Source organism: Nerophis ophidion, linkage group LG08 (assembly GCF_033978795.1).
Source record: "Nerophis ophidion isolate RoL-2023_Sa linkage group LG08, RoL_Noph_v1.0, whole genome shotgun sequence".
Taxonomy (NCBI): domain Eukaryota; kingdom Metazoa; phylum Chordata; class Actinopteri; order Syngnathiformes; family Syngnathidae; genus Nerophis; species Nerophis ophidion.
The window spans coordinates 66706886-66724747 of NC_084618.1; the positions used below are offsets into that span (position 1 = coordinate 66706886).

At 37.9% G+C, this 17862-nt stretch overlaps 2 protein-coding genes across 2 annotated transcripts in view; both read left to right on the forward strand.

Moving 5' to 3' along the window:
* The first annotated feature begins 369 nt into the window (after positions 1 to 369).
* Positions 370 to 2937, forward strand: ndufa4b (NDUFA4 mitochondrial complex associated b). Its single transcript, XM_061909501.1, has 4 exons — positions 370 to 530; positions 2331 to 2419; positions 2483 to 2543; positions 2668 to 2937. The coding sequence occupies exons 1-4, from the start codon at positions 483 to 485 to the stop codon at positions 2722 to 2724; spliced, it is 255 nt and encodes an 84-aa protein (XP_061765485.1). The 5' UTR covers positions 370 to 482; the 3' UTR covers positions 2725 to 2937.
* A 1394-nt stretch (positions 2938 to 4331) lies between these two features.
* The window catches only part of spop (speckle type BTB/POZ protein), a 32975-nt gene continuing 19444 nt past the window's right edge, over positions 4332 to 17862 (forward strand). Inside the window, exon 1 of the mRNA XM_061909503.1 lies at positions 4332 to 4611. The gene's annotated coding sequence lies outside the window, so the exon portion shown is untranslated. The remainder of the gene's footprint in view (positions 4612 to 17862) is intronic.

Below are 17862 nucleotides of genomic sequence, written 5' to 3' on the forward strand. Positions count from 1 at the left end.
GGCAATGTAACAGCTTTTTTATTTTTTTGTCATTTTTTTTAGCAATTGCTTATTTGCTTCTTTATCCAAAAATGTGTCTCTTCAAACAATTACATTCATCACAGTTTTGATGACTAATCCCAAACTGTTTATTTCCGGGGGAGACGCACGAGTCCGTTCGTGCCGGCATCCATGTATGGTCAACAAAGGCTGGCATGCGCAGTTACGTCATACGCACGAAAGAGTCCTCGTAAACACTTTTCTTGTTTTGATCACACAAAAAGACTAACCTCACAAACTAAACATGAATAAAGCATTTTCCTTTTAAAAGACTGTCAGCGGCCGTTGGGGTCGCGCTGCGTGCTGATTGGCTGACCGCACAGGAGGCGGTGGCGTGTGTACTTCAGGGGTCCTTCCGATCTGTCGGAAACCGCAGAGCAGCGCAGTTGGAGCAGCGCCGAACCCACCTACAATTTGTTTTTTTTCTAATCCTCATAGCCACCATGACTATGCTGGGGACTGTCGCCAAACAGCTCAAGAATCATCCAGCTGTGAGTTTGATACATCGGCGGTGTTTTCATTTTCTGGATATGATTTCGAAAATGACCCGGTGACATTGAAATGCGTCTCGTTGCAGCGGTTAGAGGACAAATGCTCTTTTCAATACAAAGCCGTTGTTAATCATACTGACACTTAATTCACCTTTATTAACGACAATGTCTTATACTGTAAAGCTATTTAGGACAACCATATATAATAGCTTTTAATTTCAATAAAATATGACAATATGTCATACAGGCCTCTGGTAGCATTCCACGACAGGTATGCATTATTGGTATTCATGCCTCCATATTCCTGTGACGTTTTTTTTTTAAAACAATATTCAAGTGTGTAAAGCATGGTGCACCACCATTTATGTAGCGTGCAGCTGCACGTACAGTAGGTGCTGTTTATATTTTCAAAGTAAACACCTCTATAGTACAGTGGGGGCAGCAAGGGCCGCCATTTTTACAAAAAAAACCCCATTATACATCCATTCTCCCATGTATTAGTCATCTGATCTATTGTTTTCTATTACACCTGATAAAACATGCAATCTGTCATGGTACGGCTTTAGTTATTTTGTCTTCACATCCATTTGGACTGCATAAAGCAGGGATCACCAACGAGGTGCCCGCGGGCACCAGGGAGCCCGTAAGGACCAGATGAGTCGCCCACTGGCCTGTTCTAAAAATAGCTCAAATAGCAGCACTTACCAGTGATCTCCTCTATTTTTCAAATTGTATTTATTTTCCTAGCAAGCTACTGGCTTTGCTCGACATTTTTAATTCTAAGAGAGACAAAACTAAAATAGAATTTGAAAATCCAAGAAAATATTTGAAAGACTTGGTCTTCACTTGTTTAAATAAATTCATTTATTTTTTTTACTTTGCTTCTTATAACTTTCAGAAAGACCATTTTAGAGAAAAAATACAACCTTAAAAATGATTTTAGAATTTTTAAACACATATACCTTTTAAATTCCTTTCTCTTCTTTCCTGACAATTTAAATCAATGTTCAAGTATTTTTTAATTTTTCTATTGTAAAGAATAATAAATACATTTTAATTTAAATCTTCATTTTAGCTTCTTTTTTTTCGACAAAGAATATTTGTGAAATATTTCTTCAAACTTATGATTAAAATTCAAAAAAATTATTCTGGCAAATCTAGAACAATCTGTAGAATCAAATTTAAATCTTATTTCAAAGTGGATTTTAACCTATTTAAAACATGTCATCAAAATTCTAAAATGAATCTTAATCAAGAAAAATTGCTAATGATGTTCCATAAATAATTTTTTTAATTTTTTCAAAAAGATTCGAATTAGCTAGTTTTTCTCTTCATTTTTTTCGGTTGAATTTTGAATTTTAAAGAGTCAAAATTGGAGATAAACTATGTTTCAACATTAAATTTGAATTTTTTTATTGTTTTCTCCTCTTTTAAACCGTTCAATTAAGTTTTTTTTTCATCATTTATTCTCTACAAAAAACCTTCCGTAAAAGGAAAAAAAAAGTCAGACGGAATGAAATACCCCTTTATATATATATATATATATATATATATATATATATATATATTAAAGGTAAATTGAGCAAATTGGCTATTTCTGGCAATATATTTAAGTGGGTATCAAACTGGTAGCCCTTCGCATTAATCAGAACCCAAGAAGTAGCTCTTATTTTCAAAAATGTTGGTGACCCCTGGCATAAAGTATTTAATGTTGTTTTGGTAGTTTTATATTCCACAATTGAATTAGCATTTCAATTACACTGTACATTTTATTATGTGGCCCCTTGTTCCTGCAAACAGCTGATCCCTCTGTTCATCTTCATTGGTGGCGGGGCGACCATGAGCATGATGTACCTTGGCCGACTGGCCCTGAAGAATCCTGACGTCTGGCAAGTTGCTGTGATTTATTATGTAAGTGTGTGTTTTTGTGATAACCATGTTTTTGTCTCTAGTTGGGACCGTAAGAACAACCCTGAGCCTTGGAACAAGATGGAGCCCACTCAGCAATACAAAGTATGAGCATTTCTGCATATTGTGCTAAACGACTCCCTATAATTTAAGCCACACAGACGTTTTACAGTAGAAGATAAGTCGTTTTACAGTTCATGTCACCTACTTGTGTGTTTTGTGTGTGCAGTTTTTCGCAATAAATATGGACTACTCCAAGCTGAAGAAGGACGGGCCCGATTTCTAAACCCAACCCTGTTTTTGTCATCCCTGCAAAGAGGAGCCTTTTGCACAACACCTGACCGAAGTGTGGGTCATATCGGGTGCTACTGTCGTCCAGTCGGTTCATCTATAAAGTGTGAAAATATGACTATAAATAAAACAGCCTGTTTCACTGACTAATTGATATATTTATTTTTAACTTTGCTGTGTTGTAAATTATTAAAAGCCATATAATTCACCATCCGTTTGTTTTCTTGTATATATATTACCTTCATTGTCAAATGTGACATAATTAGATATTTATTAACTGTATATATTTTTAAAATAAAAAGTACCAGTACTCCCCATCTTCACCCTTATTTCACCAACACATGCTTCCAGTTGTAACTGTAATTATTATTTTAACCACATGAGGGCAGTGTTTATTTAACATTCCGAAACATAAAAGAAAACGGAAGTAACTGTAGTAACCATTTCTCGCAAATAGGTTCATATCCGTTGAATTTCTTTAAACATACGTAGAACTAACAAAAACTGTTTGTTTATCCATAAAGACGTGTTATTCATTACCCGGGTTGGACTAACAGTAATTTTTAGCTTAACCATATGAGGGCAGTGTTTCTGTAACATTCGAAACACAAAAGAAAACGGAACTGTAGTAACCCAACCATCCATCCATTCTCTACCGCTTGTCCCGTTCGGGGTCGCGGGGGGTGCTGGAGCCTATCTCAGCTGCATTAGCAGTAACCATTTCTCGTTAATAGGTTGAATTTCTTTAAAAATACGTAAAACTAACAAAACAGTTCGGTTATCCATTAGGCACAATTTCATTTACCGGTAATACAAATTTGTAAGCAAAATTTGTACTTAAAACTTTGGTTTGTTAAAAATGTTCAATGTTTCAAATTCCGTGCAGATATATATATATATATATATATATATATATATATATATATATATATATATATATATATATATATATATATATATATATACAAACTATATCCATCCATTTTCTAACGCTTGTCCCTTTTAGGGTCGCTGGAGCCTATCTCAGCCACATTCGGGCGGAAGGCTGGTACACCCTGGACAAGTCGCCACCTCATCGCAGTATATATATATATATGTATATATATATATATATATAACCCATGACTCACTCTGGGTAAATTAAGATCCTGAACCATCGTTTCGGCAGAATCAGTCGATCTGGTGCATGGTTTTTGAGGCAAAAAAATTTCTGCATTGATTTTTTTTTTTACACTTCATTTTTTAACATACTGAATTTTAAAGAACTGAATTTTCAAACACTGTATTTTAACAAACCACACTTGCAAACAAAGTTTGCTCACACATTGTTTTTTTCATTAAAATTGTCATTACTGTGAATGATTCAAACGCAAACAATTTGGATATATGAATTAAGTATATATATAAAAAAAACGTTCGTAATAAAGGCTCCAGCAACCCCGCGACCCCATAAGGGACAAGCGGTAGAAACTGGATGGATGGATGGAAGTTGACCTTTAGACTTTTGTAACTGTAATTCTTATTTTAACCACGTGATGCCAGTCTTTCTGTTAAACTTCCAAACCACGAAGGTAGGAGAAAAGAAGCGGAAGTATCTAGTTCTCGCGAGGTTTCACTCGAAAAATAAGGCGGGTCTCCAACTGCAGCATGTCAATTGAATTGCTTAAAAATGCGTAAAACTAACAAGGCAGAGTTTGGTTGTTCATCAGCAGGTTTAGACAACTAATGAAAAACACCTTTAATTGTTGCCGTTTCTGTTGTGAGTTTACCGAAAGTCGAACAGCTAAGGTGGCGAGATGGAGACGACGGGGGATTTGTCTGCTCGTATTCTTGTTGAACAAATCCTCAGTACCGAGCCACCAATGATTCCTATAACTCGCAGGTAAGACACACCACACAAATCCAACACCTAACTGAACCACATATACTTTAGTATATACTTTATTAATACTGGAGTTCCATCCTTTTACTCACTTTGTCTGGCTGCGAACAACATAAGAGCGTTTTTATGTTATAGATCAGGGGTCACCAACCTTTTTGAAACCAAGAGCTTCTTCTTCTTCTTTTGTTTTTATTGCGGTTGGCAATCAACCTTCTGGTGTGCATTACCGCCACCTACTGTAATGGAGTGTGGACCGAGGTGGATCCCTACTCTATATTATTTTATTTAAACCAGTGTTTTTTTTAAATATGTGTATATTGCTTTATATCCTATGTTTTCTGAATGCAATCCTAATATACCTCCCACTTCTAACCTAATATTTTCTTTTGCTAACTTATTTTCCAGTATTTTTCTTTCTCTATTGTATTTCCTACATTGTATTAAGACATGGTCAACATTTTCTATCTGATGGCAAAAATCACACAGCCCTGTAGTATGTTTTCCTATCAATTTTAGTGAACTATTTAGATAAGTATGTCCTAATCTCATTCTAGTAATAATGTCTTCCATCCATCATCCATCCATCCATCATCTTCCGCTTATCCGAGGTCGGGTCGCGGGGGCAACAGCCTAAGCAGGGAAACCCAGACTTCCCTCTCCCCAGCCACTTCGTCTAGCTCTTCCCGGGGGATCCCGAGGCGTTCCCAGGCCAGCCGGGAGACATAGTCTTCCCTACGTGTCCTGGGTCTTCCCCGTGGCCTCCTACCGGTTGGACGTGCCCTAAACACCTCCCTAGGGAGGCGTTCGGGTGGCATCCTGACCAGATGCCCGAACCACCTCATCTGGCTCCTCTCGATGTGGAGGAGCAGCGGCTTTACTTTGAGTTCCTCCCGGATGGCAGAGCTTCTCACCCTATCTCTAAGGGAGAGCCCCGCCACACGGCGGAGGAAACTCATTTCGGCCGCTTGTACCCGTGATCTTATCCTTTCGGTCATGACCCAAAGCTCATGACCATAGGTGAGGATGAGAACGTAGATCGACCGGTAAATTGAGAGCTTTGCCTTCCGGCTCAGCTCCTTCTTCACCACAACGGACCGGTACAACGTCCGCATTACTGAAGACGCCGCACCGATCCGCCTGTCGATCTCACGATCCACTCTTCCCTCACTCGTGAACAAGACTCCTAGGTACTTGAACTCCTCCACATGGGGCAGAGTCTCCTCCCCAACCCGGAGCTGGCACTCCACCCTTTTCCGGGCGAGAACCATGGACTCGGACTTGGAGGTGCTGATTCTCATTCCGGTCGCTTCACACTCGGCTGCGAACCGATCCAGCGAGAGCTGAAGATCCCGGTCAGATGAAGCCATCAGGACCACATCATCTGCAAAAAGCAGAGACCTAATCCTACGGTTACCAAACCGGAACCCCTCAACGCCTTGACTGCGCCTAGAAATTCTGTCCATAAAAGTTATGAACAGAATGGGTGACAAAGGACAGCCTTGGCGGAGTCCAACCCTCACTGGAAATGTGTTCGACTTACTGCCGGCAATGCGGACCGAGCTCTGGCACTGATCGTACAGGGAACGGACCGCCACAATAAGACAGTCCGATACCCCATACTCTCTGAGCACTCCCCACAGGACTTCCCGAGGGACACGGTCGAATGCCTTCTCCAAGTCCACAAAGCACATGTAGACTGGTTGGGCAAACTCCCATGCACCCTCAAGAACCCTGCCGAGAGTATAGAGCTGGTCCACAGTTCCACGACCAGGACGAAAACCACACTGTTCCTCCTGAATCTGAGGTTCGACTATCCGACGTAGCCTCCTCTCCACTACACCTGAATAAACCTTACAAGGAAGGCTGAGGAGTGTGATGTCTTCTTCTTTCCTATTTTTACCCCCTCCTCTCATTACACCTACTCTCCTTTGGACTTTGTAAAACTCTCTACCTTTTATTTCCTTATTCCAATTATCCTGCCACTTTTTATTGTGTTCTATCTTAATTATGCTCTTCACTTCTTCTTTACTGTGCTTAATCTCCATGTTTACTTCTGTTTTAGTGGTTGCTTGTTTTGTGTATCTATCAGCTAACTCATTTCCCTCAACTCCTACATGAGCAGGAACCCAGAGAAATGTTACCACACCTCCCGCTTTATTTATCCTGTAGATTGCCTGAACTATTTCATAAACTATATCTTGTCTTGTTTCTGATGCTATGTTTTTTATGCTCGTCAATGCACTGCTGGAGTCCGAGCACACGATTACTTTCCTTGCTTTGTTTTCCTCTATCCAGTTAACTGCCATATACATTGCTACCAATTCGCCCGTAAAAACAGATAGTTTATCACTGATTCTTTTATTTAATACTATATTTCCTTGTGGGATAACTGCAGCAGCTCCTACTTTACTATTTATAGTTTTTGATGCATCTGTGAATATCATGATGTTGTCAAAAAACATTTCCTCAATCCATTGTTCTATTTGGTAACTATTTAAATGTCTATTCTTCAGTAATTGCATGTTTACCTTTGGGTTGTCATACATCCACGGTGGTATTTCAGGAATTGGTACTGTAGGGCTAACTTTAATATTGTCAATTTGTGTTTTGTTACATATATCTCCTATTATCCAACCAAAACTATTCATTTTTTTCTTCTCTTTTTCTTGGCAGTTTAGTAACACTTGACTGGTTGGATGTCCTTGCTTGGACCCTTTTAAATTTGCCCAATAAACTGCTGAGAGTTGATCTCTCCTCATGTCCAAAGGTTTTTCGTTCATTTCTACTTGTAATGCTGCCACTGGAGTAGATTTAGTAGCTCCACAACATAATCTTAAAGCCTGCGACTGGATCCGGTCTATTTTCCCAAGTAGTGTTTTTGAAGCAGATTGATAAATAATACATCCGTAGTCAATAACAGATCAAATTAAAGTGATATATATTGTTTTCAATGTCAACCCATCAGCCCCCCAATCTTTACCCCTCAAAGCCCTCATTATATTTAACACCTTTTTACTTTTCTCCACTATTTTGCTGATGTGGGTTGACCAGTTAATATTTTTATCAAACCATATTCCTAAATATTTAAATACGTGTACCTCTTCTATGTTTTCTCCATAGAGTTTTATTTGGAGCTTGTTTTGTACTTTCCTCTTCGTAAAATTTATGACTTTTGTCTTTCCAACAGAGAATCTTAAACCCCAAGCCGTCCCCCAGTCTTGAACATTATTTACCGCTTTTTGAATCTTCTTTTCTATATGATTTGTATTTCTACCTCTCTTCCACATCACTCCATCATCAGCAAACAATGCCACCTCCATTAACCCTTCCACTTCACTAAAAACTTCATTTATCATGATGGAAAATAGTACTGGACTTATTATACTCCCTTGTGGGATCCCATTTTCCACTTCGTATTCTCTGCTATATTCATTCTCTATTTTTACTAATAATGTTCTACTTGTTAAAAAGTCTTTTATCCATCTATTCATTCTTCCTCTAATCCCAATCTTATTTAGTTTCATCAGCAACCCCTGTTTCCACAACATATCATACGCTTTCTCTATGTCAAAAAATACCGCAGTTATACTTTCTTTATTTATTTGTCCCTTCCTAATTTCCTCTTCCAGCTGCACTGCTGGGTCATTTGTGCTTCTTGCTTTGCGAAAACCACTTTGGTAGTTTTTTATAATTTCTTTTGACTCTAAATAATATATTAATCTTTCATTAATCATTTTTTCCATTACTTTGCCCAAATTTGAGGTCAATGCTATCGGCCTATTATTTCCTGCCTCTTCCGGGTCTTTCCCTGGCTTGCATATTGGAATTATTACAGCTGTTTTCCACTCATCTGGTAATTTTCCTTCTTCATATATCCTATTATATAATTTCAAGACCACTTCTTTGCCGATGCTACCTAAATTTTTTATCATTTGATAACTCACCAGGTCTTTCCCTGGTGTCGTATTTTTAACTTTTTTTAAAATTCGAACCATTTCATCCAAAGAAAATGTCATATCCATAGTGTTGGTAAAACTACTATCGTTGTCTTCCTTCATTTCCTCAATATTTAAACTAATTGTTTCTTCTCTCTTTTGTTTTCCTACATTTCTCAAATTATCATTACTGTGCACTTTAACAAAGGTTTTTGCTAAAAGTTCTGCTTTTTTTTAATTTCGTACCACATTCCGCGTTCCATCTTTCATCACATGATTTTTATGTTCTTTTCTGACCTCTGACATTCTCTTGATCATTCCCCACACTTGGCTTAAAGGAGTAGTTCTCTTTTGTGTTTCACAAAAAGTTCTCCAATGGCGTTTTCTTGTTTTTTAATAACATACCTTACTCTAGTTTGATGCCTTTTATATTGGATCATGTCTTGGAAATTATGTGTTCTTCTCAATATTCTAAATGCTCTATTCCGTTCTTGTATTGCATCTGTACACTCTTGTGTCCACCACGGCACTATCTTCCTTCTTCTCCCTATACTATTCCTTGGTATGCTCTGTTCGGCTGCTTCTATTATGCACTTTGTAATATCTGTATTTAATTGTTCAATATCATGATTTATATCTACTTCCTTTAAAGTTATGTCGGTAATTTCCCTAAATTTCCCCCAGTCACCATGGTTATACTTCAATCTTCCTTCTATCCTAGTACTTTCTGTCCTTTGATTTATGTTTGTGTGAATGAAGATTGGATAGTGATCACTTCCCATAGTGCTGTATTTATTTACTTCCCACTCCACCTTTCCTGCTAACCCTTGTGACACTAGTGTTAAATCTATTGCTGTTTCTTTACCCGTGACGACATCTAACCTTGTTCCCGACCCATCATTCACACACACCAGTTCTTTTTCCTCCAAAAGTGCTTCCAATGTTTCCCCATTCCAGTCATCCTTTTCACCCCACATTGTGCTATGTGCATTAAAATCACCACACCAAATAATATTGCCACTCCAGTGCTCGATTATTGTTTCTAGTTGGTGAATTTCTAATTTCTTGCATGGATTATAGAAGTTTAGTACTTTGTATCTTTCTTTATTATTCCATACTTCTACTCCTACTATCTCTAGTTCTTTTTTTACTTTTAATATTGAATAATGCATATCTTCCTTAATAAATATGGCACATCCTCCTCCTTGCCCATCATTCCTATCTTTACGTATCGTTATATACCCTTTTATTATAAAGTTTAATTTTGGCTTCAGCCATGTTTCTTGAATACATATTATATGTGGTTTATTTTTCATATTATTAATATATCCCTTTAATTCCTGTCCGTTTGCTATCAAACTTCTGGCATTCCATTGAACAATTAACATGGTGTTAGATTGTGGCAACATGACTCGGTTTCGTCTACTCTTTGTAGCTCACCTTGCACCTGTTCCCAGGATAGTTCTTTTAAATTTAAAAACTTTGCTGCTGCTTTGACAATTATTTCGATTTTCTCAGTCTTGTTTCTAGCCTGTTCTGTACAGTTTATTACATAAGCCAGGAATACAACTAGTTTGTCCATGGAAATCGGTACAGAGCCCACACAAGGGCAAGGAAAAACTCACACCCAGTGGGATGTCTGTGGCAGTGACAATGATGACTCTAAGAAACCTTGGAGAGGACCGCATATGTGGGCTTGGCTGGGCCCGAGCTCACCTAAGATGGACTGATGCAAAGTGGAAAGGTGTTCTGTGGTCTGACGAGTCCACATTTCAAATTATATTTGGAAACAGAGGACGTTGTGTCCTTCAGAACAAAGAGGAAAATAACCATTCGGATTGTTATAGGTGCAAAGTTCAAAAGCCAGCATCTGTGATGGTATGGGGGTGTATTAGTGCCCAAGGCATGGGTAACTTACACATCTGTGAAGGCACCATTAATGCTGAAAGGTCCATACAGGTTTTGGAACAACATATGTTGTCATCCAAGCAATGTTATCATGGACGCCCCCTGCTTATTTCAGCAAGACAAGTGTTACAACAGCGTGGCTTCGTAAAAAAAAAGAGTGGGTGTACTTTCCTGGCCCGCTTGCAGTCCAGACCTGTCTCCCATCGAAAATGTGTGGCGCATTATGAAGCGTAAAATACGACAGCGGAAACCCCGGACTGTTGAACGACTGAAACTCTACATAAAACAAGAATGGGAAAGAATTCCACTTTCAAAGCTTCAACAATTAGTTTCCTCAGTTCCCAAACGTTTTTTGAGTGTTGTTAAAAGAAAAGGTGATGTAACACAGTGGTGAACATGCTCTTTCCCAACTACTTTGGCACGTGTTGCAACCATGAAATTGTAAGTTAATTATTATTTTCCCCAATAAAATAAAGTTTATGAGTTTGAACATCACATATCTTGTCTTTGTAGTGCATTCAATTGAATATGGGTTGAAAAGGAGTTGCAAATCATTGTATTCCGTTTATATTTACATCTAACACAATTTCCCAACTCATATAGAAACGGAGTTTGTATATAAAGAGGGTCAGTAGATGAATGTATGTATTTGTGGGCGCTCTGACGTGGGAAAGGGGTTGGATTAAATAAGCTTTGCTTGTTCCTACTCCTTTTCGGGCATGATGAGATGTGAGGTAATATTGTATTGTCTGATGTATAGTGTTGTAAATATTCATGTTCGAATTAAACTAAGAAAAGAAAGAAATAAAGGTACTCATTCGTAGTGATACATGTGTCTGGTTGCGCAGGGTGTGTGTGAGGCTCTTGTGCTGTACTACTAAAAGTTGAGGCGCTTGTAGTTGGTGCATGCTGCTCCTGCTCACGACACTTGGCTTGCAGCTACTGCCGCCGGCAAATGCACCCTGAGGGGGTGTAAAGACGAATGGCGTGCGTAAGCTGGTTATCCGCAGCAGTTTGCACATACTGTGTATAAAACAACCCTGGCCAAGAATAAGAATTCCATTGTCTCCCATGACTGCAATGCCGATATGTTCGATAGATACTTTGTCTTCAAGAGAAATTCACATTTCCAGCAGCTTGACCAGTGTATGACCACACAGGGTCATGCAAGGTTTAAAAAAAGAATATGAAGTATTAAAAATGTCATCATAAGCTGAAGTAATACCCATGGCAGGCATACTCTGAAGATAAGGAAACCGGGGCTATGGTGTCTTTATATGATCATTTATATTTATTTTTTATATAAAGTCTAGCGATGGAAAAGCGTTATCGACTGATTACAGTTAGTTATCTACTGAATACTTAAAAATAATTTATATTAAGAGAAATGAATGCCACATTAATTTTCTGTAACAATAAATACATATATAGAACTTGTTAGGGAGATTTTAGTCATATTTAAGTCCTTTATAGTGTCGAGCTGTGATGTTTACAAAATGTACAATCGCACAACACTAGCTTTCAGAGGTCGGAATCTTTGGGCACCACAAATGTGATTCGACGATTTGAATTAGAATTGATTCTTGATTCAAACTGACTTTCAAAATGTGTTATTAAGTACAGTTATTATAATTGAAACTTTTCAATACAGGTTACAAAATCTCCTATTGGTTGCTGAAGGGTGACATACAGTATATGCACAGCAAGTAAATATGGAGATAGCCTAAAATATTATTTTTGAAAATTGATTCTCAAAAACTATTATTGAAAATTATTAATCGATTTAGAATTGGTATAAGTAAGAATCGCGATTCAAATGTGAATTGATTTTGTTTTGAGTATATGCACAGCAAGTAAATATGGAGATAGCCTAAAATATTATTTTTGAAAATTGATTCTCAAAAACTATTATTGAAAATTATTAATCGATTTAGAATTGGTATAAGTAAGAATCGCGATTCAAATGTGAATTGATTTTGTTTTGAGCATCCCTACTAGCTAGTATTCAATACTAAAACAAGTAAAGGAGTAGATTGGATACAAAATAAAATAAAACAGGCATCCATCAAACAGGCCTTCATAGTGTCCTGGCCAGACAAAAGCCATTCTTTGGTTAAAAAAAAAAAAAAAAAAAAAAAAAAAAAAAAAAGTTTGCCAAATTGCATCTGAAAGACTGTCAGACCATGAGAATAAACATTCTGTTGTCTGATGAGACAAAGTTTGAACTCCTTGGCTTGAGTTCTAGGCGTCATGTTTTATAAGGAAACCAGGCCAATACCATCCCTACAGTGAAGCATGGTGGTGGTAGCATCATGTCACATTGTCATTATGGGGTATTGTCTGTAGAATTTTGAGGACAAAAATGAATTGTGTTTATTTTGGTTATTGAATTTAAGTGAATGAATGGGAATTGAAAAACAAGAAACAATTTTGAAACTTAAAAAAATTAAATAGAAAACAAATTGCCGTTTTTTGATGTCAAAACAATAACTACATCTAAAAAATAGTCTTGGTTTTGCTGTCAGCACTAAAAAAAATTAGACCAAAACTAGATTTTGCATGTCAGAAAGATCAGATGATCACGGATCGATATGTTTTCAAGTACAAACACAGGATACAACCAAAAAAAAAACATATTTTTTCGGTCAGTTGATTTTTATTTTTGTCATATGAAATATAATTTTAAAAAGTTCAAGATCTAGTTATTGATTTTTAATACTTCAAAAGAAAAATGCTTTTTGTGTGTGTGTGTTTCAAAATAAAATTCAATTAAACCAATTGATTTTAGTCTTTCAATTTTTAATCATAAAATAAAGATTAAAAGACCAAAACATCAACTGGTTGTTTTTAAATTACCGCTACTTATAAATACAGATTATGTAGCTTAAACTTCACATAAAAAGGCAAAATATTACAAATAGATAAGTTAAACCACAATTATAAACATTTTAAACAGATAGCTAGTTAGCTGTCAGAGCATTTTTTGTTTCAGATTTTTATACATATACAGTGGGGCAAAACAGTATTTAGTCAGCCACCGATTGTGCAAGTTCTCCCACTTAAAATGATGACAGAGGTCTGTAATTTGCATCGTAGGTACACTTCAACTGTGAGAGACATAATATGAAAAAAAAATTCAGGAATTCACATTGAGGGAATTTTAAATAATTTATTTGTAAAATATGGTGGAAAATAAGTATCTGGTCAACCATTCAAAGCTCTCACTGATGGAAGGAGGTTTTGGCTCATTCATTCATTCATTCTTTCCTTAACACGGATCAATCGTCCTGTCCCCTTAGCAGAAAAACAGCCCCAAAGCATGATGCTTCCACCCCCATGCTTCACAGTAGCTATGGTGTTCTTGGGATGCAACTCAGTATTCTTCTTCCTCCAAACACGACGAGTTGAGTTTATACCAAAAAGTTCTATTTTGGTTTCATCTGACCACATGACATTCTCCCATGTGCTCTCTGGCAAACTTCAGACGGGCCTGGACATGCACTGGCTGAAGCAGGAGGACACGTCTGGCACTCCAGGATTTGATTCCCTGTCAGTGTAGTGTGTTACTGATAGTAACCGTTGTTACTTAGGTCCAGCTCAAACAAAGATGTGCCCTGATGTTTACTCCGTCTTAAAAGAGACGTAAGTACCATAAAGTACCATCCCTGATGCTGTTTTGCTGCTGTTTGTATATTTTATTTATGTTTTACTAGAATGGATAAATTATTTGAGCGAATGGCGGAGGACCTAAAGACGTTTGCTCTTCACGCCAAGAGAAAAACTATCAAAGTTGAAGATGTTGTACTGTTGTTGAGAAGATTGGTGTGTTATGTTAGGCGTTACAGTCAATAGAGAGACTTATCTAATATTTTTCAGTTTTATGTGGTTTTTAAATGTGGTCTTTGCCCCCTTTAAGCAGGGTCACGTGAACAACAAGGTGCCCGTAGAAGTCCTAATCGAGAAGTACCTCCGTATGGACCAGCGTAGACTACTAATCCCTGTGGCAACCAGTGGGAACATCGTCATCCCTAAAATGAACCAATGAATTACAAACATTTCAGGTTTATTTAGTGACTTGCAATGTTAAATCTGTTTATTATTTTCAATGTATAAATATTTATATCAGCTTGATACAGTCAAGGTTTGTCATTTTCCATGTCACATACCGTCAATAAATTTACGTTGTTAATACAGTGTAAGAGTAATAAGTGACTGGGTAATGGAAATATGCAAATAAAGTTCCCTGGTTTTCCTCTTGAAAGGTTTTTTTTTTCTGTGCGTATGGAAAAATGTTAAAGCAGAAACCTTTTTTGGGTGATAATATGCTAAGCAAGCAGAACAGAACATCCACATTCCAGTTTTGTAAGTGGCATTATAGGTAGGTTTGTGTAATACCTAACATATGTCACTCATTACAAATAATTGACTTTATTTTTAGAAGATCAGTAAACAGGCTTAAGGCTAAAAATGAAAATTCTAGGGATTTCAGGAAGTTTTTAGGCAAGTTGCTGTTGTACCCAGGAAGTTACACAAGATGTTGTAATTGGCAAGTATATCAATATTTCAGTGAAATTAACCTTATTGACAAAACACAAGTCAAAAAGGTCAAATTACATTATTTCCCTTTTATTTTCAGGGGATTAATGAAAGATACAATTAATTATTCGTACATATAAGATCACATTTTGTTTGACGATTCCCTATTACTCAGTGAGCTCAAACTAAGTAGTTGAATTATGTTTTAACTCTTAAAGGTCTTAATGGGGATCTTTAATAAAAATCAAATCTAATCAAATATCTTATTCTTTTTAATAACAGTTATTTTAAAGCTAACCAATAATAAGTAAAATACTTCTTACCATTAATGCGACATCTTGAACAGGTGCGATAGAAAACGGATGGTTGGATTAAAATGCATGAGAATGTTTTATAATTTGAACGTTATTTTTATCACTGTGATTACCAGCGGAATTATTCTTTATTTATCGTGTTAAGCAATGTCAGCTAAGATTTATCTGAGAGCCAGATGCTGTCATCAAAAGAGCCACGTCTGGCTCTAGAGCATACTTGCCAACCTTGAGACCTCCGATTTCGGGAGGGGGGGGCGTAGTCAGGGGGGGCGTGGTTAAGAGGGGTGGCATATAATTCACCAACTCGAGTATTTCATATATATTTCATATATATATATATATATGTATAAAATATTTGACTTTCCGTGAATTCTAACCATATATATTTATTTAATCATATATATATAAATAAAAGAAATTGTTGAATTTCCGACGGCACCTAGCAAATACACAGTAATAAAAACACAGTTGTTGTACTAACTGTACTGTGCTTGCTGGTTACTAAAAAAAAACCAACAACACTTACCTTTCACTATTTGAGTAACCTTTGTCCTGCCATTTGCGTATTAGCAAGCGATCTCCGAATCCGGGAACATCTTTCACAGATTTGTTGTAGACATCGGCAAATGAGAACAGGATGTTGCTTCCAGCTATCTGCATAGCCATCTTTGTCTCAGCAGGGTCGGGAACTTTTTTGGCTGAGAGAGCCATACAAGCCAAACATTTAAAAAAGTATTTCCGTGAGAGCCATATAATATTTTTTTTTAAGACTGAACACAACTAAATGTGTGCATTTTTAAGTAAAACTAACATTTTTAGAGTATAATAAGTCTCTTATTCTTTTTAATAACTGTTATTCTGAGGCGAACCAACAATACATAAAATACTTTTTACCATTAATGTGACTTCTTAAACAGGTGCGGTAGAAACCAGGTGGATGGATTAAAATGCATGAGAATGTTTTATATTTTGAACGTTATTTTTGACACTATGACTACCAGCGGAATTATTCATTACTTATCGTGTTAAGCAATGTCAGCTAAGATTTATCTGAGAGCCAGGTGCAGTCATCAAAAGAGCCACATCTGGCTCTAGAGCCATAGGTTCCCTACCCCTGAGATACACCATCGAGTCTCCATTTTGCGAGGTGGGCCATAATAATGGGTTGTGAACGATGCTGCGCTGCGGACGCTTTGTACTTCGCTGACTGACCATTCATGGCTGAGTATATCCGTTCGGCCGCCGTGTTCAATGGAGAAGTCTGTTCTACAAAATTTACAGGCAACATATCCCTTCCCCTTTGAACTCTCCTGGATAAACTGAAATTCTTGTTTCCAATCGTTCTGGAACTTGCAAGCGTATTTCTTCATTTTGCTCGTCGACGGTGTAATATATTGGGTTGGAGTCAATAACCAGGCGACGTGATGAAGTTACGTCTCTTTACTGTGGGCTTCAGAACAAACTCCCTAATGCATGTTCCTTGACTGCACTTAAATGTAGAACATTTTTACATTGTATTCTATGTACAGTAGATGGCAGTATTGTCCTGTTTAAGAGGGTCACAACATTGAGTCAGGTCTGCATGGAGCTGGAGGGGGCGTGGCCTCCAACTCCGCCTGAATTTCGGGAGCTTTTCGGGAGAAGATTTGTCCCGGGAGGTTTTCGGGAGAGGCGCTGAATTCCGGGAGTCTCCCGGAAAATCCGGGAGAGTTGGCAAGTATGCTCTAGAGCCATAGGTTCCCTACCTCTGGGTTAGAGTGTCCGCCCTGAGATCGGTAGGCTGTGCGTTCAATCCCCGGCCAAGTCATACCAAAAAATGGGACCCATTACCTCCCTGCTTGGCACTCAGCATCAAGGGTTGGAATTGGCGGTTAAATCACCAAAATGATTCCTGGGCGCGGCCACCGCTGCTGCTCACTGCTCCCCTCACCTCCCAGTGGGTGAACAAGGGGACGGGTCAAATGCAGAGGACAAATTTCACCACACCTAGTATGTGTGTGACAACCACTGGTACTTTAACTTAACTTTGTAGAAACCTACGTCATTGTCAGGATTATTCACGGCTTTTCATTTTTTGCGGCTCCAGACAAATTAGTTTTTTGTATTTTTTGTTCAATATGGCTCTTTCAACATTTTGGTTTGCCGACCCCTGGTATAATGTACAAAAAACTTTATTTTTAAATGACCAACAGTGTCACTTTTTTTTTTTTTTAAATGACCAACAGTGTGGGCTTCACGGTGGAAGAGGGGTTAGTGCGTCTGCCTCACAATACGAAGGTCCTGAGTAGTCCTGGGTTCAATCCCAGGCTCGGGATCTTTCTGTGTGGAGTTTGCATGTTCTCCCCGTGAATGCGTGGGTTCCCTCCCGGTACTCCGGCTTCCTAGCTCCCACTTCCAAAGACATGCACCTGGGGATAGGTTGATTGGCAACACTAAATTTGCCCTAGTTTGTGAATGTGAGTGTGAATGTTGTCTGTCTATCTGTGTTGGCCCCCCGATGAGGTGGTGACTTGTCCAGGGTGTACGCCGCCTTCCGCCCTATTGTAGCTGAGATAGGC

What these genes read in the sequence shown, in the direction of transcription:
- ndufa4b (XM_061909501.1), top strand. Translation starts at nt 483, where the DNA reads ATGACTATGCTGGGGACTGTCGCCAAACAGCTCAAGAATCATCCAGCT. An exon ending in AGCTCAAGAATCATCCAGCT is followed by an intron (nt 531 to 2,330) that starts GTGAGTTTGATA and finishes TCCTGCAAACAG; the next exon opens with CTGATCCCTCTGTTCATCTT. An exon ending in CTGAAGAATCCTGACGTCTG is followed by an intron (nt 2,420 to 2,482) that starts GCAAGTTGCTGT and finishes TTTTGTCTCTAG; the next exon opens with TTGGGACCGTAAGAACAACC.